At 31.0% G+C, this 24,816-nt stretch overlaps 2 protein-coding genes across 3 annotated transcripts in view; both read left to right on the forward strand.

Annotated features, from left to right (window-relative positions):
- Positions 1-3,459: 3,459 nt before the first annotated feature.
- Positions 3,460-24,816, forward strand: part of LOC132755652 (fatty acid-binding protein 10-A, liver basic-like) — a 73,327-nt gene continuing 51,970 nt past the window's right edge. The window contains exons 1-3 of one of the 2 annotated variants that reach the window (XR_009629237.1): positions 3,460-4,062; positions 4,640-5,319; positions 6,255-6,756. Coding sequence is in view for 1 of the 2 variants with exons in the window: in XM_060746547.1 (XP_060602530.1) it covers positions 3,996-4,062; positions 4,640-4,788 (216 nt within the window). In the remaining variant the exon portion in view is untranslated. Of the gene's footprint in view, positions 4,063-4,639; positions 5,320-6,254; positions 6,757-24,816 lie in introns of those variants that run through there. The other variant, XM_060746547.1, reaches the window with a different exon arrangement.
- On the forward strand, positions 10,343-13,977 carry LOC132755651 (uncharacterized). Its single transcript, XM_060746546.1, has 2 exons — positions 10,343-10,727; positions 11,267-13,977. The coding sequence occupies exons 1-2, from the start codon at positions 10,396-10,398 to the stop codon at positions 12,702-12,704; spliced, it is 1,770 nt and encodes a 589-aa protein (XP_060602529.1). The 5' UTR covers positions 10,343-10,395; the 3' UTR covers positions 12,705-13,977.

Here is a 24,816-nt window from a genome sequence, read left to right on the forward strand (position 1 = left end):
AAAAATATATACACCTGAGGAAGCAAACGGAAGTTTTGAGATATTGTATTCAGCAATATATCCTCTTGCTAAAGATTCTTATCAAAACGAAACAAAAGTATCTTGGGAAGATATACAATATAGATGTACCTGTAACAACGCTTAATACATGTACTTATAACGAAATAAAACAAATACATATATTTCACATTTACAGCCAGTTCATCGACTATACACATTTGATGAAAGCTTTGAAACTACGTACACTCTTTTGTTGTTGTTGTATTAGGTTTATTTTAGCTCGGCGCCGGAAATTCCATATGTCCGAGATCTCAGCGTCCATGCCGGTCCACTCTAGAAGTCTCATCGGGGACGTCTTTTTCATGCCGATCTTCCTAAGTCCTGTACTTCGTTCGATGGAGGAAAGACAATACCGGAAAAGCATCAAGTTCCGTGACGGCTGCAAACAGGCGGTTGACATAAAACGGCTCTTGTTAGCGCCACCCTCCAGAGTTAGTCACGACAGGTCAACCAATCACCTCTGGTACTTGAGATGATTTGACCTTGACCTGCCGTCTGCCTTCTCCGCGACGTGCACGCCTCTGGAGGGATTTGGAGAAGACGTACACTATAGTCTCGTCGCTTAGATAAAAAGATGTAAAACCACGAAACATTTCAATGATCTGCAGGTCAGGAGAATTAATCAAGCACCCACATACCGATCGGAATGATCGGCTTTTATTATGGCCGACTAAATGGCTCGAGAAGTTGCTGTCGCCCTTTCTCATTCCATAAGGGGCGCCGCGCTTCGGCGCGGACGCCAATAAATTGCATAATCAAAGCACTGAAAGTGTTGTATGCGATAAACTTGTTGTTGAGATAATGAAAGCTTTTCAATATGCATGATCAAGTGATCATCAATATGCATATATTACATGATTCAAGTGTGCTGTTGGTCTGGCATTAATTGGGGACAGAAAGGATAAATTGATTATATAATTAACAAAATATTCCAGATTTTAAGTTTTTATTGGAGATTGTGTATCAAAATTTTCTATAAAATTAAAAACGAAATTACCAAATGATGAACATGCATAACAAAACATGACTAACAAAACGACTAAAAAAATAAACGCATTTAAACAGAACAGAACAAAAATACATGAATAAATATATACCAAACCAAAGTCCTAATTAGACTTATAACACAACCTCTTGAAGTTTACCACAACCTCTTGTAATTATGATGGGCCTATTGTTTTCAGTAATTGGCTTGACAAAATTTTCTGGCTTATAATCATAAAATAGTTGCTTATGTTTAACAGTTGAATCTGTTTTAAGATTTTTTAGATATGATGCAGGTTTAAAATTAAAATATTTTATGTATAGGTTAAGGTTTATTAGTTCGTATTTACAAAAATAAATTGGTAAGGCGTGGCAATTTATTTTTGTAAATACGTACTAATAAATTTTAACCTGCTTAAACCTGTTTTAAATTATTTTTTATAAACAGTCGATTAACTGACTGATTAACAGTTTGCCGATTTACCAAAGTAAATGTGTTAAGATTCATTTGAAATACTGCGATCCTATTGGACAAAAAATAATTTCAAACACTAAGGATGTTTGAAAGGCATCTTTGATGACGGTTTACCAGATAACTTATTTTCAGACATACAGTGCTTAAAAATAATCAAAACTTATTCTAAACTTATTACTTTAATAAGTCATAAAACAGTGCAATGTAAAAATTGTAACCAGTGTCTTAATTGACAGCAGAAAACAAACAGACAGAGATCGTTTAAAAGTTGTATTTGTGTGAGACAAATTAGATTAAAGATGAACAAGAGCCACCGCCGGGCGGGGGCAACGCTCGCCTATTTTTCACTTTTTCTAAAAGCAAACAAATGTAAGGTTAAAAACTTTAAAGAAATCTTTAAAAAGAAAATTAAACAAAAAAATAGTTTTTAAACTTTGTAATTTTAATAGGTCGGTCTATTTAAACTGTTGTTTTGTCATTTCCATAAATAAATGACAAAGTTTAGAAAATGTTAGCAAAATTCAATCATTCGACCTTGACGGTTAAAGTCATTTATAGGTCAAGGTTATATCTAAATTATTCAACATTTCCGTCTGGTCACAGGTGTTGTTTTGTACACGTATGAATAAAATCAGCACATACATATCAAAGTTATGACAATTAAACAAAATAATCATTTGACCTTGACAGTCAATGTCATTTAAAACTCACGATCAATTTAATTTTCTATACTTAAGGATTTGTACGAAGGGTTATTTTGTCCAAGTATAATAATTCATTAATAAATTACAAAGTTATTATAGCACAAATCAGTAAAAATTCAATGATACGACATTCAATGTCTAGGTCATACATGAGTCAAGGTCAATTGGAGTTTGATATACATAAAGTCTTATCCCAAAGGATGTTGTTTCTAAATATAAAGTTAATCAATTTATAAATAAAAAGTTAAATCCTGTTATAGGGAAAAAAACCCAAGAGAATCACAATAATTCGACCGTGACGGTCAAGGTCCATTAAAGGTCAATGTCTAAATTTGCACGCGTACACCGACTGTGACACACCGTGGTCATTATATCTGTAACGATAACGTAGAAACGCCGGATATGACGCAATATAGCTGAAACGGCCAGCACGGTAACTGGTAACCGGCGTAACAAAAGTACTGCGTTATTTATTTCATCCGGGGTCTTTCAAATAGTTTAAAATCCCTATGTTACGTTACGGCATGAACAAGGTGTTATAGTCATGGGACATGCCTAAGAGAATCAATTAGCAAAAAAAAGACAAATTCACACCTAGTAAAACTTAGGATAAATTCGGCTAGGCGTTGAAAAGAAAAGTACTCATTGCTGCTGTAGATCTATACTGTGATACCAAACACCTGGAAATATAAATTTTCTGCAATATCATGTTTTCTCATCTACGCTATTTACATTAATGCAGATTGCTGTGCACTATCTCAGACTATCTATGTAAACAGTCTCTTCCCATTTTGTATAATCTGAGATTTAAAATATATGAGTAAGTCCCAGGTATAATCATAGAACTACATTTGATGTGGTAATTTATTTAAATATCTGGTATAATATAATTATGATCAGGGTGTTTCAAATTCTATTTGAAAAAAAAACCCTGATATAACTTTTGTATTTGAACAACAACAACAACAAAAAGAACAACAACAACGAAAAGCATTTAATTGTTTTGTATTTAAAGGTGCACATTTTTTTAACATAGCTATATAGTGACTGTTTTAGCATACTTAAATTTGGAAGAAAAATGTGCAGTTCAGCACGCCAGCAAACATTTAACATTATATGCTACTACATAGATGCCACTAGATATAATTTCCAACTCTGACAGTATTACCTGAAGGGACAATATTCACCAATCTGACTGGCGTACAACTTGAATTTTGTATATTCTTGTGCAGTGCAGCAACGAACACTTCGCCGATTGCCGATTACCAATTGTCCTTATACCTGTTCAACGGAAAGGACTGAAACATTGGGAGTTGCGATGTTTTGATTAACTGAGCGTTTGTTTCTACGGAATGGGAATTCCTGTCTTATTTAACAATGACGAATCTATACATTAATTTCGGATAACATCTTGTCTTAGCTTACAGGCATCTTGCTAGGAATTTCAAAATCTTTCTCACACAATAAACATCGGTAGATTATTTTAACAGAAAACTAGCTGGAATGAAAATAAAATTTCTTATACAATAATAAGATGCCTCAGATTTCGAATGAAGATATCCGTATGCTGTTTGAGGAGTGTTTATTTCTGTAGGGGACGTGGGCGGATATATTTATATTAACAAACACTTCGTCTTCCTGTCTTATTGTTCTCAATCTAATTGCTGATTTCCTGCTCACAAATTTATTAATCGTCAGTAAATTAAAGCAATAATTATAACAATAATAATAATATATTATATAATTATATAAATAATCAGTGAGAGAAAAAAATGGATATGAACGGAAAATGGAAATTGGTATCCGCAGAAAATATACCCGAAATCTGCGATGTTTTAGGTATGAACGTTTTTCATCATTTTCAATAGATGACAATAATTAGATAATTAGATGGTGATAACTCATCAGTGACTATATCTAGAATAACCAAATAGTCAATGAAAAAGGGTAATAATTGTTAATACTGTTAATGTATAAATCTTCAAAATATCTTAATATATAAATAACTCCTTAGTTACAACAATTTATAATTAAGATTAAGTATGTTTATGTTTTTCAAAGCAGAATGCCTCCAGATTCACGAACATTTTTGAAATGTATATAAAAGTACAATACTGTATAGTGAACAAAGAACATTTAACATGTTTTAAAGCCAATATTTAAACATTATAAAACGCATATCTTTTCTTTCTAAACTAAAGAATTAAATATTTATTCATTTCTGAGACATAAGTGTTCAGCAAGTATAAAGTAGGGTTCACACAATTGTCAAACGCCAATTTTTCAATTTAAAATCAATCTTATCACTGTCTATAGATATGAATCCAATTCCAATCTATTCGGGTTTTCATTCTAAAAAAATCGGTTCCTGTACTATTTTGTACCTCAAACATTGTATCACATACATACATGACAGGGACAACTGCTGAGAACAAGGATTTGGCAATAAAGTTGATGAGTCTAGGAAGTAACGGCACCCAATATATAAATATTGACGGGGACAACGTGTCTATCATATATAATATTCCCGGAAAGACGATAAAAATCGACACCAAGATGGGTCAACCAGTTGACATGCCATTTTTCGATGGACGAATGTTGTATGTGGCTTAACATTACATATATATCGTGCGTGCGTACGCGTGAATAAATGCCTGCGTGTTCAGCGTGCGCATGTTTGCGTGTTCCTATTATTTTGTTACTTTTTTCTGCTCAAGCTAGAGGGATGCTTTTTAATGATTAAGTGGTCTATCTTGGAGTTAATTATTTTCAACGTCTGCTTACTTTCTCTACTATTTTTGAGTTATATCATCCGAGATTAATATTCATTAATTAATTTATTCTTATCAGCTTTAGTTCAGCATGAATTTGGTCATTCTCCAGTTTAAATACAAGATGCAGTTGAAAAGAAAATATGAATACAATGTACATTTGATATATTCGCATATATAATAAAATCGAAGATAGAACATTTTATTTTTTTTGTATTAATTTCAGTGCGTATTTAGTGTAGATGGTGATAAACTTGTAGAGAATCAAACAGGGGCGTTTGAAGCTGTAAATATTCGTTACAGGCAAGGGAGTCAACTCGTGTTGGTATGTAAGATTTATAGATTTTTATTATTTGAAGGCTTTTGAGGAAGATTATTTCTTTCCTCTGTTTAATAGAAAGGGACGCATCAGTTCTAATTAAGTGCCTCTGCATGAACATTATTCACAAAGAACTGCTCACTACATGAACATTATTAATTGAGCACGTGCACTGTTCACTACATGAATGTTGTTCACTAAGCACTATATAATCACTAAACACTCCATGAAAATTATTCACTGAGCACTACCCACTAAATATATATGAATAATATCCACCGAGCACTGTTAACTGCATAAATATGTTTCACAGGGCACTGTTCATAAATAATGTTCGCTGAGTCACTTAGTCAAACCACCGATCACTAGATGTATGATTCTCTAAGCACCATACGTACACTTTATGAACATTATCTACAGAGCAAGACCAATGCATAATTATTAATTACTCAACCCGGTTCGCTGCATGAGTAATAAACCATACAGCAATGTTCACTTCATGAATGTTGTTATGAACATTATTTATGTAAGCACTACCCACTGCATGAACATTTTTCACTAAACTATATTTAATGAAAGAACGATTTTTACTGCTAACTATATATGCACAACACGCACGCAATTCACTCGGCACTACTCGTAGCACTGGGCATACTGTTTGTTGGGAATAAACTGCAGTGCGCAAAAATAATAGAAATTTTAAGGAATTGCGAATCCCTCCGTAACCTTATTGTTGTAGCTGTTGTAGATCTAGTACAAAATAATCCGTCATTGAGAGCAAATACGGCAAAATTATTTTTCGCGTGGCAATAATTGATCAGATGAAGTTAATTAAATATATATCGAATATACATCGAGCATTGCACATATCGATAAATATCGGCATCAACCCCGTATATCTTCTTCTTTTTTTTAAAGATTGTCTTTTTTATCTGTTTCAGAAAATGACGGCGAAAGGCGTCACAACCACTAGAGTATATGATAAAGAATAACAGGCAGCATACTGTTTTCAAACATGTATTCTATATTGTTCAATGGAAATTGATTTCTTACCAAATATTTGAATTTAAACATTTCAGTGACTAAAATGAACAGTTCATATTTCTATTAAAAGTGTTGAAATGTTTAAGTGGCATTTTCGTATAATTAATTCCCTTTACCACCATCATCACCATTTTTTTTTTACTTAAAGATTAACATATTAACAAAGAACAGTAGTCTCAATTATCTTTATTACTTTTTCTATGTTTTTTCTACTTAAATGCAGACTCAAACTTTTCTCAACTTTTACATAGACTTTCATTATTTGAAAGACCAGGTTTTGTACTATAAATTTGGAAAGAAGCCATCAACGTTTCGTCTTTGAGCTGTTACTGAGCATTTGTTTATAATTATTCTTCGTATATTATTATGATAATGATTAAAGATCTATACAACAATTCATCATGTGTTTATTATATTTTGATAAAAGTGAATGATCTACAAGTGATGAATTCACTGATGAAGTACAGCATAAATTATTATATAAATTTAATGTGCGCCACGATTTTTTATAAAAGTATATAAATAAATTAATAAAAATTCGATCCCCGTCTCTCAAAGAATTGTGGATTAAACCTTAAAAACTAATCATTTTGCACCTTGCATGTTCACGAACCTGTTGTTAAATCTTAAATGTAGATTTATTTTTAGTTGCACTATATTCCTTAACTTTAAGCCTGCCAGCAGCATAATGACTGTACGCAAACGACAAGTACAGACAAAGATTAGGAAGAAAATGCATGCCGTCTGGGCATGGTCTGCCAAGTTCACTATTTAGTCGGTATATATGTTAAAAAAAATCCCTTAATTGTGGTCTGGACTCACAGTGCCTGAAATATAATAAATACATACAAAAAGACAGACAGACGGACAGACAGACAGACTGGATACAATAGAGCCTTAAAATCTTGTTTGAAATGTCCAAACTTCTGGTCCTGATCTGCATGCATTTGAAACATCATAAAATATAGAAATAGTGTAATATTTGTTGAAATTATCATGCAAAATTTCAGCCTGAAATCAAAATAAAAATAATTAAAATAATTATAAAATAAACTACAACATAGAACTAATTGGTCCAATGACCATAAGATAAAAAAAGTTCTTATTCATGGTCCGAAATGTCTATCACGGTTTGATATATACCAAAATCTGGTCCAAAATGATTAAAACTCTGTTCCGAATTAATTGTCTGGTCCGAAATGTCAATTACAAGTTATTTTAAACATTATATCAAAGTTATGCACTTTAATGATCAGTTACTAGTAATATGTATGTTACTAAAATATGTAAATTAATAAGAATCGCAAATAAAACATTTATTACATCATGTCAATGTACACGTGTTATATATTTTATTACTCTATTTAAAATGAATTTCAATTTAATAGGACAAAAATTATTTTCCAATTTTAATTTTGATATAAAACATACGAGCAACAGGTTTTTCATATAAGACTATATTTTGATTTTAGGCACAGGGACTTTTTATTCAGCCTGATAATTGATCAGTACCCCATGCCTTATAGATATCATATATCCTGATACAAATACAAAGTGTGTTTTGTGATCGTTGGTACACATGTGTCATAAGAAATCTTTAAAATGTGACGATTTTTTTAAACAAAATTGTATGCCCGAAGTCAATCAATTATGAATAGTGGAGAAAATTGAAAAAACAAAAGTTAATGGACAGTTCGCGGTATATCAAAACTTTAAGATTGTAAAAAAATTGAGTGTGCTGAGAATTTAAAAGACAATTTGTTTATGTCTCGTATAAGAGGGTGGCTTTACATAAAAAGTTTATCCCTCACAGAGGTAATACTTAAAAAAAAGAAAAGAAGAACATGGACATATTAATATCTAGTAACGTTTTTATTAGAGCATGGACCGCATTGATGATACGGGACGAGTTGTTGATGGGACGAGTTAACCACGGGACGAGTTGACGAGGGCACGAGTTGATCTGACCTCCGGTGAGAACAGTTACGTCCCCTTTGGCCAACAGCTTTAACGTTCTTCAAATTCAAAAGGTGTGTAAATTATTTGATATTTTATTTTCGTCTTCCGTTAGAGCTTATCTAAATATTGTTATCACTTTTCATAATGTTTATTGATTATGATAATAATTAATCATAACTGAAGAAAATAACAGTCTCAAAAGGTTTCTACTTTCGATTTCGAATTTGACTTGACACGCATTAACCATAGCTTAAGGTCTTCAGCGTACCCGTTTATATACTATGACATGACGTGAACGCTGAAGATAACCCCGTAGGGAAAGTCCACCAATAATCGTGCCAGGAATCTGACACGCTCGTATTTATTCATCGAACATGCCATGAAGTAAAGTAAAGCATACCTTGATAAAACTATATATAATCTGTTGATAAGCCAAGGATGGACAAATAAAAATCTTATTAGGAACATAAACTACCTAATAGTTTCCGACAGGTAAAAATTTCGGCACTTGGCCGCCATATTGCCAAAATGTTTGACCACGTGATTACGAGATTGACCTTTATGAACCCATGTGCCTCAAATATTTTTGTACATAACTTTTTTTAAAGATATTGAAAAAGGTGATTTACTGACTTTTATATTCAATAAAATCATATTAAAGTACTGAAAAATTTATGAAAATAAATAAAAACATTATCTTGAATAAAAATATTGAAATCATGTCAACAAAATGTTCTAAATATAGTACACGACTCTATTCAAATCTGTTCCCGCGAATGACGTCATACGAGGTCTCGCGTGGCACCTGAATGTCATGGCCGACTGTAGTCGGCATAAATTGATGTTTTACAGTTAAATAGGCAATTTTAATGACGGTATAAATATTTTGATACTTTAATTGGTATAGAATGATATTAAAATAATTGTTTTATCGTAATATGCACAAGAATTGATTCGGTCAAGTGTATTTGCAAGTGAAAAACAAGAATAAATCAACTAATGTTATTCTGGTTAGGTTTCGTAACGGGTCTAATCCAAAACTTTAATGCCGCATTGATGAAAAACAAAAATGTTAAAGAGCGGCTTATAAAGTTTTGGAAGCCAGAACTACATTAACCACAGACATTTCATGACAATTTCACTGTATTTAATGTTTATTTAATGTTTGTTTCATAAACGAACTCCACGTGGATCATATTTAAAGAAGTGTTATTAAGATTTTCTTGAATGTTGGTGCTTTAAGTGTGGTGATCATTAATCGGATAGGATGTAATTTTCGGATATCATTATATTTTGTTATCATAATGCAACAAGATCTATCTTTAACGTTTAAATGAATGTTTAAATTCATATTTTATTTCATGTTAATTCATATTAATGTTAATTCATATTTTGCAATCTTATTAAATGTATTAAGACTTGATCGTAAACGGTATTGTTTTTCATATACTGTATGTAAAAATTGTTTAAAAACAAGAGTTTTATGGTTTAAACAGATGTCCCATTTGTGTTTAAATATTACAAATATATCAATAGAGTGTTTACAGGGACGTATCGCTTTGGGGGTTGGTCTGACTAACCCCAACCTATGAAATTATGATATTTTAGGCAGTTTTTTAAACGTTGTAAAAATAGCGGAAAACAAATTTTATGATCAAGACATTGACCAGGTCGTAAAAATGTGCAAAAATATTTTGACATACAGTTTGCAAAAAAAGGACATTATGATTATGTATACAAGTGCAGATCAGGAAGGGGAGACACACACATAACCCTAACCAATAATACATGTATTAGACATTATACCGGCTTATTTCAACGTCCCGTAGTAGTGTATACATACACGTAATATATACGTTGAAATATGTTTTTCCTGTCAAAAACTGCTTAATTACGTTTTATTGATATACTTATTTTCCTGTCCGAAACTAAATAATATTTTGTGAAAATAAATGATACTTATTCCACTTAGTGACTTATTTCTAAAAGATTCAATTTCAAATACAACCAAAAAGGTTTTAATATATTCATTTTAACTTTTCAGATTTTCGGTCTTAATTTGTATTGTTTTGGAAAAGAATGGCAACTTCAAGTACTGATGTGAGTGAATCTTCAGACATCGTTCACGAGTTCGCATGTAAACCTTGTTCTGATGATGGCAAAAACATTGACGGTGTGAATTTCTGCGCTGAGTGCCAGACTTACTTCTGTCATGCATGCGTTCAATTCCACAACAAATGCTTCAAAACTCACACAATCTACAATAAATCTGGAGTTAAATCAGGCAAGCTCCAGTTTGAGCAGACACAAAGCGGTTTAGCATGTGATAAACATGCAGGATACCCAATTCAAATGTACTGTAGAGAACATGATACTGTGTGTTGTGCTGTTTGTATAGCTGTTGATCACAGGTGAGAGTTTAATTACATTATTTATTTATTATACATGTATTTCTGAATATGTAAAATGGGTATTTTTAGTACATGCAAATTAGATACAAAGTCTGGAAAATGTTCTAAGAAGTGTGCTATAACTTATTAATATTCTTTTCATTGGTTAGAATAAATTTGATTATATTTTGATTTCTTTATTAATACTCAAGTACAACATCTTTAACTAACAGTATATGTGTATATTATGTACTTTAAATTTTATTTTACTAAGTTTTCAACCATTTGTCGATTGTTTTTATATACATGTAGCTTGATTGATAAATTGAGTATTAAACCAACACTTATTTATTAGCCTCTACCTCCTTTACAAAAATCATGTCCAGCCAAAATAACTTTCTCAATCCTCAAATTACCTTGAAATTACATGCACCGTTATCTATAAATACAATGTATCGTATATATTAAACCTTATAAACTTTTTAGTATATTCGGTGACAGAGTAAGTTGTCACAAATGTTTTCATAAAAGTTTGATTCAAATTATTCTTTTCATTTAAGGTTGTGCAAGAGTGCTGACTTCATCCCAAAGCTGGCAAAAGAAATCTTGAATGGACGGGACAGAAATGATCTGAAGACATCGCTAGAAGGGATTCGGAAACAGCTGAATTCCATGAAGGCTAAAAGGTTACAGCAGATAAAAGATGTGGGTGAAGAAAAAGATGAAAACTTGAAAGAAATTGTCAAGATGAAGGAACAGATCATTGCCAAAGTGGAAGAGTTGGAACGAAATTCTGTCCAACAAGTCCAGAAGAAACATGACAAAATCGTTAGAGCTATAAAGACTGACATAGACTCAATAGATGTGAAACTGAATGCCGTTCAGAGCAATATTGAAAAGGTTAATGCATTCAAGGGAGACAATGAAGCTAATTTGTTTGTAGTTCTGAATAAAGCACATGAGGTAGAAGTAAGTAGTAGTAGTTTCATTGATGAGAATGGTAAAGGGGAGTATAACAAAATTGATTTTGTAGTCAATCAAGATATTGCAACCTTTGTAGGTAAGATAGATGCTTTTGGTAATGTCAAAGGTGATGAAGACAGGGAAAAAGGTCATACAGTAGCCACTTATTCTCAGATACATGTAGCTGAAGCATCAATTGTTAGTCAAGTTTCTGTTAAAGGAAAAGACAGTTGTATATTAGATAATGGCCAGATTATTATTCTTGTAAATGAAGGTCTTATTAGACTTGATAGAACTTATAAGTTGTTAGATAAATGTTATTTGAGTAGGGCCTGGCATTTATGCCAGGTCGGACCAACTGAGATAGCTGCTTTGGATGATGAAAAGAAATTTACATTTGTTGATGCTGGAAAATCATTATTAATCAGTCGGTCTTTTTGTATGTATAGCAATAAGGATGATATGAAGAAGCGGTACCCAGTAAATCCACCATGGGAATTGTATAAAGTACAATGTTTTGGTTTAACAGTTTCAAATAAAAAACTATTTGTGTGTGATGTATTGACATACCGGAAATACATTAACCACTCTTACATATTCAGTTATAAGTTTGGTTTTTCAGTTTATGATCTGAAAGGTTCTTATATTGAAACACATATATTCCTGTCTGATGAAGAAGCTGATATAGGAATTATTCATGCAACTTTCAGCTCTTATAACTCTTGCATGTACATTTCTACCAGTAAAAAGGGTCTCTTAGTCTCTGACACGATTAACAAGACATTGTCAAAGGTTACACACGAGAGACTTCTAAATGCTTATTGTGTCTGTGAGGGAAGAAATGGTCAATTCTTTGTTTGTGGTCGGGACTCACACAATATATTTCTAGTAGATAGAAAGAATAACACAATGGAAGAAATCTTAGGTAGTATGAATGGAATTTTAGACCCTACTTCTGTGATGTATATAAAACAAGAAAATCGCCTCTTGGTCACAAGTGCATCTCAAGATGTCAAAGTGTATCAGTTAAAATAGGGAGCCAAACATATGATGAGTCTGATAAAGAAAAGTTAAGAGTTCATTAGATTTTGAAATTAGTGTATAAAATCAAATACACTACCACATACAGGAATTTCATAAGATCTCATTTAGTTGTTTATTACTGCCTCAGTGTCATGTTCTTACTACAACCTAGTGAAGTTCCAATTATATGGGAGAGGGGGCAATTGTCCACATTTGCATTTTCACTGATGTATGTGGGTTGGGGGAGCAAACGTCCTTGACTGTTTTAGATATTATGTTATGATAGTTCAAGGTTTGGCTGTATTGTATATTATGTTATGATAATTCAAGGCTTGACTGTATTGTATATTATGTTATGATAGTTCAAGGTTTGGCTGTATTGTATATTATGTTATGATAGTTCAAGATTTGACTGTTTTTTATATTATGTTATGATAGTTCAAGGTTTGGCTGTATTGTATATTATGTTATGATAGTTAAAGATTTGGCTGTATTGTATATTATGTTACGATAGTTCAAGATTTGACTGTATTGTATATTATGTTATGATAGTTCAAGATTTGAATGTATTGTATATTATGTTATGATAGTTCAAGATTTGACTGTATTGTATATTATGTTATGATAATTCAAGGCTTGACTGTATTGTATATTATGTTATGATAGTTCAAGGTTTGACTGCATTGTATATTATGTTATGATAGTTCAAGATTTGACTGTTTTATATATTATTTTATGATAGTTCAAGGTTTGGCTGTATTGTATATTATGTTATGATAGTTCAAGGTTTGACTGTATTGTAATTTTATGTTATGATAGTTCAAGGTTTTGCTGTATTGTATATTATGTTATGATTGTTCAAGGTTTGACTGTATTGTATATTATGTTATGATAGTTCAAGGTTTGACTGTATTGTATATTATGTTATGATAGTTCAAGGTTTGGCTGTTTTATATATTATGTTATGATAATTGAAGGTCTCGCTGTACTGAATTTATGCTATGATAATTCATGGTTTGACTGTATTACATATAATGTTTTGTTATTTCAAGGTTTGACTGTATTGTATTGTATATTATGTTATGATATTTCAAGATTTGACTGTATTGTATATAATGTAATGATAATTCAAGGTCTCGCTGTACTGAATTTATGCTATGATAATTCATGGTTTGACTGTATTACATATAATGTTTTGTTATTTCAAGGTTTGACTGTATTGTATTGTATATTATGTAATGATATTTCAAGATTTGACTGTATTGTATATTATGTTATGATAATTCAAGTTTTTGACTGTATTGTTAAAAATGTTATGAAAATTAAAGTTTTGATGTTTTAAAATTTTATATAATTAAAGGTTTTGATGTTTTATAATAAAAGGTTTTGTTGTTTTAAAATCGGGGTTTGTGTATTATTTTTGTTTTTTCTTTCCTTTTGCCGGTTGTGGGGCGTTCTGAAAATTGAAAAATTGAATAAAAATTTTGAAAAAAATGAAAATAAAACTTTGATTTGAAAAATTTTATTGAAAAGGCTTTATTTATATTTCCCAAAAGGGAAATGATGTTTTTTTAAAATAAAAATTTAAAAGAAATTGGAAATTTTAAACTTTTTTTTAATGCTTTTTTTTAAGCAAAAAAATACATGCAGTATAGGATTAACGGAGTTGGTAGTTTTTTTGCAACCGCAGCATCTGCAATGCAGTGGCATATAGCAGTTCACCAGTGTGTGTGTTTGTCTGTTATAAAGATTATATAGTGAACTTAAAAAATCTTCTCCTAAAAAACAGTACCTCCAAAAGTTCCAAACTTGGACGTATTGATCCTTGGGCGAAGGGCTTGCAAATTATTTAAAGAATTTTATTTTATCCCATGCAGAAATCTGGTTACCATGGCGACCCCCCCCCCCCCAAAAAAAAAAAAAAAAAAAATATGAGAAAAATTAAAAACATCTTCTTGTAAAGACCCACAAGGCCTAGAGCTTAGATATTTTGCATAAGGCCTTGCCTTACCCTATTGAACCTCTACCAAGATTGTTCAAATTATAGTCCTCGTGTCAATTGGCCCTGCCTGGGGGTCATTGATTTCAATATGTACATATAGTTAAAACTTACAAATCTTCTTGTCTGAAGGTACAAGGCTTAGGAGCTTTTATAATATATTAATTTAAAGGTCCTCAGTTATTTAACCAAAGGTTATTCAAATTTTGCCCCTAAAGTTCAAATTGGCTGAGCCCCCGGGTTCATGGTTTTCCTTATATGCATTTAGTAAAAATAATAAAAAGATCAACAAGGAAGGCGGGGCCGTCAATGAATAAAGTTTGTAATCAATTATAGCCCTGGGGTAAAAAATTTTCATTATGTACATATAAAGTACAAAACCTTAAGAAATCTTTATTGTCTTACGGGAGACAACTTATATTAGAAAATGGCTTTTATGTTTATGTTATGCATTTTCCTGTAAAAAAATTTCAATAGCTGGGAGTAAGTCTAAAGGCCTGACCTCTAGCAAGAGGGAACTGTTTTGTTTTTTAGAGATATTTATTTGAAAAGACTGGAGGTTCAAGCACTCAAGTTTGAGGATATTGCAGATATTTATAATTTATTCAGTTAAAGGAAAATTATGGTTTTTAAAATTATGCCGTCTTTGTGTTTTTTTTTCGGTTTTAAAGGGATGGGGAGACCCGATGTTTCCCCAACCCTTTATTATTTCTGTACGAAAATTTTCTCAATTTGAACCCCCAACGTTCCCCTAAGGTAGCGGATTTGGTTCCCCCATGACAGAAACCCCCAAATTTCTGGCGGTTTCGAACCCCCGTGGTAAGGGCAAAATGGGGTTTTAAATTTGGCGGCAAATTTTTAACCACTCCGGGAAAATACGCTCCAGGTTTTAAATTTTTTTTCGCCCCCTTTTTGGGGAGTGGCTCTAGGGTTTTCCTGGGCAGTCCAAAATTTTCCCCTACTATTTTCCCTAAATTATTTTTTCCGATTCCCGTTGTTGAAAATCAAGTGTAATTGCTTTTTCAGTAGTCCCCCAAACAAATGCATTTTTTAAAAGGTCGTTTTCCCTTAAAAAAATGGGGGTCCCTCAAGAAAAAAAGCGGCGATTTTTCGCCCTATTGTTTGCCGGTTCTGTCCGTCCCAAATTTTTGGCCTTTCCCCTAGGGCTTCGGAATGACTTTTTATGAACTTATAATGTTTTTAATTTGGGATTTTATGAATAAAATCCCGGGGGCGTTCCCAAATTTCAAGGGTGTCAAATAAGTAGTATTTTATTTCAAAAAAAACCCGGGTTTTTTCGGTTTACTCCCCCCGTAAAATGTGCGTGGAAAAAATCGTTTTTCAATTTTCCTAGATTTGCCCCATGTTTATTCATGGGGGCTAAATATTTATCTGTGTTTATATACACTGTCACATAAACCAAAATTTATTGTACAATGGGGAATTTATAAAAAAAAATAAACCGATTAATTTTACTTGAAGAGAAAAAACAATTTTATAAATTAATTGTCAAAAAAAAATATCCTCAGCCGTTCATTGCGTTGTACTCATCGTGAATTTGTGTCGTTTTCCACGTTGCCCTTGGCAGTTTATTTGTGTTGTTCTCCGTGTTGCCCCACCGTTAATTTGTGTTTCTCCACAGTTACTTGTTTGTTGCCCTCGGCATTTGATTTGTGTTGTTTTTTGTCGTTTGTGTTGCTGTTAATTTACACTGCCCTCCGCCATTGACTATTTTCCATATGATGCTATTTATTTATTTATTTTGTTTGTTGTTATTGTTCTCCTCCACCGTCTGTTGTCTTCGGCCGTTTGTTGTATGCAGTCTTTCGTAAACATGCTTTAGCTAGCCTGCGCCGTTTATTTGTGCCGACAACCGAGAAAATTGAAAAATAATGTTTATGGAGACATACATGAAATAGTTCGCAGTATATAAAAAATTAAGAGTGTAAAAAATTGAGTGTGCTGAGAATTTAAAAGACAATTTGTTAATGTCTCGTATATGAGGGTGGCTTTACATAAAACGTGTAGCAGATTTTGTTTGCATTTTCACTCGACACTAGCGTGCTACATATCAGTCAAATTCTTTCAGAGGTCCGTTGAGTATTTTGTATTTAAACACTGTTGTCCCAGACTTATTGGGGGCAGCCCTCGTATGTGTTACCTGTATGATACTCTGTGATGTAACATTAGTTATCTTATAGTGATAAGTTGACCAAAAATGTGACTAGTAAACAGGTCCAGGGAGATATTTTTTAGCTTTAAATACTGAAAACCGTTTTCTGCTATTTATAAATCACTCTATCATTTTTAGATAATGTTCATATACAAGTATTTTATGTTCTAAGTCCAATTTTAGGAAACAAATACAATTTTACTCTAAATGAAACTAATCAATGCAGCATATAATAAGTTCTTGTTTTATAAAATGGGGGTTAAACAAAATGTGTGATTAAATTTGGGGTTTATGTTATTTTATGGTTATGACCGGGCTCTATACTCGGCAAGAAAAAAATGGGCCCAAAAGCCCAATTTTTTAATTTTAAAAATTAAACCAAAAGACTGGATTTCATTTAAAAAAAATCGATTTCCCGTAACCCTTTTGTTTCTCAAAAAAAAAATTTACATTTCTAATGACAGGTAAACTCCGAGAAAAAGGGTTTACAATAAAATTGATTTAGGCCCGGAAGTAACCCTCACCCAAAATATAAAAATGAGGGGATAACGTTTTTTTAAATGTATAAATCCCGGAAAAAACAAAAAAACGAACCCCGTTGTTTTTGGTTTTTGTGGAGTTGAAAATGGTTTTTCTATTATTGGGGGCGTCACGAGGTAAAAAAATGGGGGTGTTGTTGAAAGTGGTGTTTTTTGTGTTATTAAATTTTTTTTTTGTTTGCTTTTTTTTTTTTTGCTCGACTTTTTTTTTTGAAAAAAAAGTAGAGGTATTGTTATAGTCGGGTCGGCGTTGCCGTTGCCAATGCCGTTGCCGTTTGCCATTGCCGTTGCCGTTGCCGTCCGCAAACTTGTACCTGGATCATAATTTTTTTTATTTCTTGGTGTATTGTCTTCATACTTGGCCACAACAACCCTTGGAAAAGACCTTTCAGTAGACCACACTAACCTTGACCTTCATCCATAAATGACCTTGACCTTCAAGGTTAAAAGTCCAATGTTTGCTTGTTCATGCTGTTATTGGTTGAAACTTTGTTTTTTTTTTGGATGGATTGTCTTCAAACTTGAACATAATAATTTTCAAGGATATCCCTTAAAAATAACCAGCCAGACCTTGACCTTCACTCATAAATGACCTTGAGTTTGAAGGTCAAATTATTGAAATTTTCATTTTTTTGGCTATTATTTGGGTGAAATTTTGTTATTTTTGATGGATTTTCTTTAAAATTTTAACATAATTTTCTTCAGGGGTTTTCCCCTTAAAAAAAACTAGACGGGGCCTTTACCTTCCCCTAAAGCCTTGATTTAAAGGGCAAATTATTGAAAAAATTTTATTTTTTTTGGGTTTATTGGCTGGGTTTCTTTTTTTATTTTTGAAAAGTATTGTTTTAAATTTAACATTAATTTTTTTTTTCAAAAATAAATTTTTTTTTTAAAAAAAATTTCCCAAAAACCTTGACCCTTACTCATTAATGTTTCTTTAAGGGTTTAAAATTTTTGTTTTCATTGTTTTTTGGGGAATGACTGTAATTTGTTTATTGAAAGGGTTTTTATTTTAAAAAAATTTTGGAAAATTGTTGTTTTAAACCCCCAAAATTTGTTTGGGTCTTTCATGACCTTGACCTTGAAGGTTAAATTACTGAATTTTCATCAACAACAAGAACAACAACTTCTATTTTTAGAAATTGCGTAATGTTTATATTGATAGAATTGCGTAATGTTTCTATTTATGGAAATTGTGTAATGTTTCTATTTATGGAAATTGCGTAATGTTTCTATTTATGGAAATTGCGTAATGTTTCTATTTTTAGAAATTGCATAATGTTTCTATTTTTAGAAATTGCGTAATGTTTCTATTTTAAGAAATTGCATAATGTTTCTATTTTAAGAAATTGCGTAATGTTTCTTTTTTAAGAAATTGCGTAATGTTTCTATTTTTTAGAAATTGCGAAATGTTTCTATTTTTAGTAATTGCGTAATGTTTATATTTTTAGAAATTGCGTAATGTTTCTATTTTTAGTAATTGCGTAATGTTTCTATTTTTAGAAATTGCGTAATGTTTCTTTTTTTAAAAATTGATGTTTCTATTTTTATAAATTGCGTAATGTTGCTATTTTTAGAAATTGCGTAATGTTTCTATTTTTAGTAATTGCGTAATGTTTCTATTTTAGTAATTGCGTAATGTTTCTATTTTTAGAAATTGATGTTTCTATTTTTTAGAAATTTCGTAATGTTTTCTATTTTTAGAAATTGCGCGTAATGTTTCTATTTTAAGAAAATTGCGTAATGTTTCTATTTTTAGAAATTGCGTAATGTTTCTATTTTTAGTAATTGCGTAATGTTTCTATTTTTATATTAGTAATTGCGTAATGTTTCTATTTTTAGAAATTGCGTAATGTTTCTATTTTAAGAAATTGCGTAATGTTTCTATTTTTAGTAATTGCGTAATGTTTCTATTTTAAGAAATTGCGTAATGTTTCTATTTTTTAGAAATTGCGTAATGTTTCTATTTTTAGTAATTGCGTAATGTTTCTATTTTTAGAAATTGCGTAATGTTTTCTTTTTTAAAAATTGATGTTTCTATTTTTATAAATTGCGTAATGTTGCTATTTTTATAAATTGCGTTAATGTTTCTATTTTTAGTAATTGCGTAATGTTTCTATTTTTAGTAATTGCGTAATGTTTCTATTTTTAGAAATTGATGTTTCTATTTTTAGAAATTTCGTAATGTTTCTATTTTTAGAAATTGCGTAATGTTTCTATTTTAAGAAATTGCGTAATGGTTTCTATTTTTTTTAGAAATTGCGTAATGTTTCTATTTTTAGTAATTGCGTAATGTTTCTATTTTTATATTAGTAATTGCGTAATGTTTCTATTTTTAGAAATTGCGTAATGGTTTCTATTTTAAGAAATTGCGTAATGTTTCTATTTTTAGTAATTGCGTAATGTTTCTATTTTTAGAAATTGCGTAATGTTTCTATTTTAAGAAATTGCGTAATGTTTCTATTTTTAGAATTGCGTAATGTTTCCTATTTTAGTAATTGCGTAATGTTTCTATTTTTATATTAGTAATTGCGTAATGTTTCTATTTTTAGAAATTGCGTAATGTTTCTATTTTAAGAAATTGCGTAATGTTTCTATTTTTAGTAATTGCGTAATGTTTCTTTTTTTAGAAATTGCGTAATGTTTCTATTTTTAAAAAATGATGATTCTATTTTTAGAAATTGCGTAATATTTCTATTTTTAGAAATTGCTTTCTATTTTTAGAAATTGCGTAATGTTTCTATTTTTAGAAATTGCGTAATGTGTCTATTTTAGAAATTGCGTAATGTTCCTATTTTTAGAAATTGCGTAATGTTCTAGAAATTGCGTAATGTTTCTATTTTTAGAAATTGCGTAATCTTTCTATTTTTAGAAATTGCGTAATCTTTCTATTTTTAGAAATTGCGTAATAGCGTAATTTTTCTATTTTTAGTAATTGCGTAATGTTTCTATTTTTAGTAATTGCGTAATGTTTCTATTTTTAGAAATTGCGTAATCTTTCTATTTTTAGAAATTGATGTTTTTATTTTTTCAGAAATTGCGTTATGTTTCTATTTTTAGAAATTGCGTAATGTTTCTATTTTTAGAAATTGCGTAATGTTTCTATTTTTAAAAAATGATGATTCTATTTTTAGAAATTGCGTAATATTTCTATTTTTAGAAATTGCTTTCTATTTTTGAAATTCCGTAATGTTTCTATTTTTAGAAATTGCGTAATGTTTCTATTTTAGAAATTGCGTAATGTTCCTATTTTTAGAAATTGCGTAATGTTTCTAGAAATTGCGTAATGTTTCTATTTTTAGAAATTGCGTAATCTTTCTATTTTTAGAAATTGCGTAATCTTTCTATTTTTAGAAATTGCGTAATAGCCTAATTTTTCTATTTTTAGTAATTGCGTAATGTTTCTATTTTTAGTAATTGCGTAATGTTTCTATTTTTAGAAATTGCGTAATCTTTCTATTTTTAGAAATTGATGTTTTTATTTTTTCAGAAATTGCGTTATGTTTCTATTTTTAGAAATTGCGTAATGTTTCTATATTTAGTAATTGCGTAATGTTTCTATTTTTAGAAATTGATGTTTCTATTTTTAGAAATTGATGTTTCTATTTTTAGAAATTGCATAAAGTTTCTATTTTTAGAAATTGCGTAATGTTGCTATTTTTAGAAATTGCGTAATGTTTCTATTTTTAGAAAATGCGTGTTTCTATTTATAGAATTGCGTGTTTCTATTCATATATATATACAAAATAGATAAACAAAACTAATGTGAAAAGACAGACCAACTAAATTTATAAAAAGGAAACGTTAAGATATGTTCAAACCTTTCTATGTTTGCGTTTAGAAAAAGTAAAAAGTCGAGCGTTGCCCCCGCCCGGCGGTGGCTCTTGTTATTTCTGCTCCAGAGGGATGCTTTAAATGAGTAAGTACTCTATCTTTGGGTTGATTATGTTCAATGTCTCCTTTCTTTCTCTGCTATTTTTCATTTATATGATATGCGAGAATAAAATTCATTATTTAGTTTATTCTTATCAGAATGAATTTGGTATTTTTCCAGTTTAAATACAAGATGCAGTTGAAGAGAAAATATAAATACAATGTACATTTGATATATGCGTATATATAATTAAATCGAAGATTAAACTTCTTGATTTTTTTGCATTATTTTCAGTGTGTATTTAGTGTAGATGGCGATAAACTTGTAGAGAATCAAACAGGGGCGTTTGAAGATCAACTTCTTTTGGTATGTAAGATTTATAGATTTGATATTGAAGGCCTATGCATTACCAATTTATCATCCTTAAAGACAAATCACCTGTTTGTTAAAATGGGAATCTGATTTTGTCATTTCTTCTATATCCCAGTAACTAAGGGGACTATTTCTTTCCTTTGTTTAATAGAAGAGGACGCATCACATAAAATGCCATTGCATAGTCATTATTCACGAAGAACTGCTCATTGCATGGCCATTATTAACTGAGCACTGTTCACTATATGTTTTTCACTAAGCACTCTAATGTATGAATAATTTTCACCAGCAAGTTAGCGCTTACTGCATAAATATATTTCACAGGGCATTGTTCATGAATGTTGTTCACAAAGTCAATTAGTCAAACTTCCGTCCATTAGATGTGTGGTTCTCTAAGCACCATACACTTTATGAAAATTATTTACCGAACAAGACCAACTGCATTTAATTTAATATTAATTACTCAACCCGGTTCGCTGCATGAGCATCATCCACCTAGCAGTGTTCACTTCATACATATTGTACACTGAGCACAAACCTCTGCATTAATAAATTAACTGCGTACACTTCATTCACTGAGCAGCTACTATAAATGAAAGAACGATTTTTACTGCTTACTATTACTGCACGCACGCAATTCACTCGAAACTACTCGTAGCACTGGACATACTGTTTGTTTGGGAATAAACTACTGTACGAAAATAACATAAAAGAAATTTCAAGGAGTCGCGAATCCCTCCGTTACCTTATTGTTGAATAAATCTAGTACAAAACAATCTGTCGTTGAGAGCAAATTAGGCAAACATATTTTTCGTGTGACAATTTCTGATTAGATGAAGATATATATTGAGCATTGCACGTATATCAATATATTCGATTATATCAAAAAAGAATAACAAGCAGCATACTGTTTTCATACATGTATTCTGTATGTTCAATGGAAATATATTTCTTACCAAATATATGAATTTAAACATTTCAGTGACTAAAATGAACTGTTCATATTTCTATTAAGAGTGTTGAAATGTTTAAGTGGAATTTTCGTATAATAAATTCCCTTTACAATCATCATCACCAAATTTTTTTGACTTAAAAATTTACATATTAACAAAAAACAGTAGTCTCAATTATCTTTATGACTTTTTCTATATTATTTCTACTTAAATGTAGACTCAAACTTTTCTTAACTTTTACATGGACTTTCATTATTTGAAAGACCAGGTTTTGTACTATAAAATTGGAAAGAAACCAACCAACGTTTCGTCTTTGAGCTGTTGCTAAGCATTTGTTTATAATTATTCTTCGTATATTATGATAATGATTAAAGATCTATACAACAATTCATCATGTGTTTATTATATTTTGATAAAAGTGGATGATACCAATTGATCTACAAGTGATGAAGTACAGCATAAATCATTATATAGATTTAATGTGCGCCACGATTTTCCATAAAAGTATATAAATAAATAAATAAAAATTCGATCCCCGTTTCTCAAAAAATTATGGATTAACCCTTAAAAACTGATCATTTTGCACCTTCAGGTTCACGAACTTTTTGTTAAATCATGAATGTAGATTTATTTTTAGTTGCACTATATTCCTTCAGCAGCATAATGGCTATACGCAAACGACAAGTGCAGACAAAGATTAGTAAGAAAATGCGTGCCGTCTGACCATGGTCTGCTAGTTTACTATTTAGTCGGTATATATGTTAAACATTTTCCCTTGTGGTCTGTACTCACAGTGCCTGAAAGGACGATTGGACTTGAATAAATACATACAAAAAGACAGACGGACAGACAGACAGACTGGATACAATAGAGCCTTAATTGCTGGCATAAATATAACAAGCCGAGTGCTAGCGCCCCGGGGTAATATTTATATCATTTAGACTATATATTCTACCGTACATATATCTCATCAGCAGCTTGTATAAATAATATATATTCTGCTACAATGTATTATAAATATTTTCCTTGCTCATTAAAACAACTGTAATATATGCTTGTCAGATTTTTTTAAAATCTTGTTTGAAATGTCCAAACTTCTGGTCTTGATTTGCCTGCATTTGGAACATCATAAAATATGTTAGACCACAGCTGTTTTCTCTCGGCCAATCAGATAGGCTTAAAAGTGTTTGATATGTCCCACACATCACAGTCAAGTGTTTGATATAACTACATGTATCTTGTTTGTATTCAACTGAAAGGAAAAACCGTTATGTGCACGCTTTATGAGGGGAACATTTCTATGTATATTTTAAAGTAAATAGTGTAATTCCCTTCTTAAAAACAAACAGATAGCAATAGTCCTTTGACCAATTTATTTCGACATTTCATCATTTTACAAGAATAATTACTGTATTTGTTAATAAGAAAAAAACTAGCAATAATGATGTGAAATGCGTTTATCTATCTATTCAAATCTATATAATGTTATAATTATATGTATCTAAATTTTACGACGGCTTTTGTGCTAATATTTTCAGGCACTGTGATTTCAATAAAATTAATTGCATCCTGAATTATGCCATGCACCCTCTTAATAGCATACACTGTAGATGTACATACATTTACTGGTTTGGGAAGACGGGATTTCACTGGTGGGCAAGGGGGTGGAGTTTCCGAACGGTGACTGGGCTGCGGTTGCAACGCTAAGGAAATTCTATGCTTTAAGGCTTCAGAGGGACGTTTGTTATATTTTTTCAGTTCATGAATGAAGTAAATCAAAGTGCTGCAGCACTGAATGCGACGGACATGCAACTGGAGAGACATTAAGGCTTCTTTTAGAAAAAAAAAAAAAAAAAAAAAAAAAAAAACACAAAATATATAACAGAGAAAATTTGTTCCATACTAATTCGAGATTTGTAGAGCAATATATTTTGTGTCCCAAATTGATATAATTCAGATTTTCGATTTCAAGCACTTAAATACAGAATGAAATTTATGCCTAAAAACTCTGGTCAAACTTGTAAATCAGTGTCCTTATCGATTTATTCTAAGAAATGATATGTAAATAGAAAAAAAAATATCAACGAAATATTTCTAGAATAAATCCAGGCAAATAAACTTCAAACATAATACATTATACATTTGAGAATGATATTTAGAATTGCTTCGTGTTATATCATAGTGGGCATACAGACAATAAAATATAAGTCATTT

The sequence above is a fragment of the Ruditapes philippinarum genome, unplaced genomic scaffold (genome assembly GCF_026571515.1).
Source record: "Ruditapes philippinarum isolate M1 unplaced genomic scaffold, ASM2657151v2 ctg2343_1_1_1_1, whole genome shotgun sequence".
In the NCBI taxonomy this organism is placed as follows: domain Eukaryota; kingdom Metazoa; phylum Mollusca; class Bivalvia; order Venerida; family Veneridae; genus Ruditapes; species Ruditapes philippinarum.

What these genes read in the sequence shown, in the direction of transcription:
- LOC132755651 (XM_060746546.1), top strand. Translation starts at nt 10,396, where the DNA reads ATGGCAACTTCAAGTACTGATGTGAGTGAATCTTCAGACATCGTTCAC. An exon ending in TGTATAGCTGTTGATCACAG is followed by an intron (nt 10,728 to 11,266) that starts GTGAGAGTTTAA and finishes TTTTCATTTAAG; the next exon opens with GTTGTGCAAGAGTGCTGACT.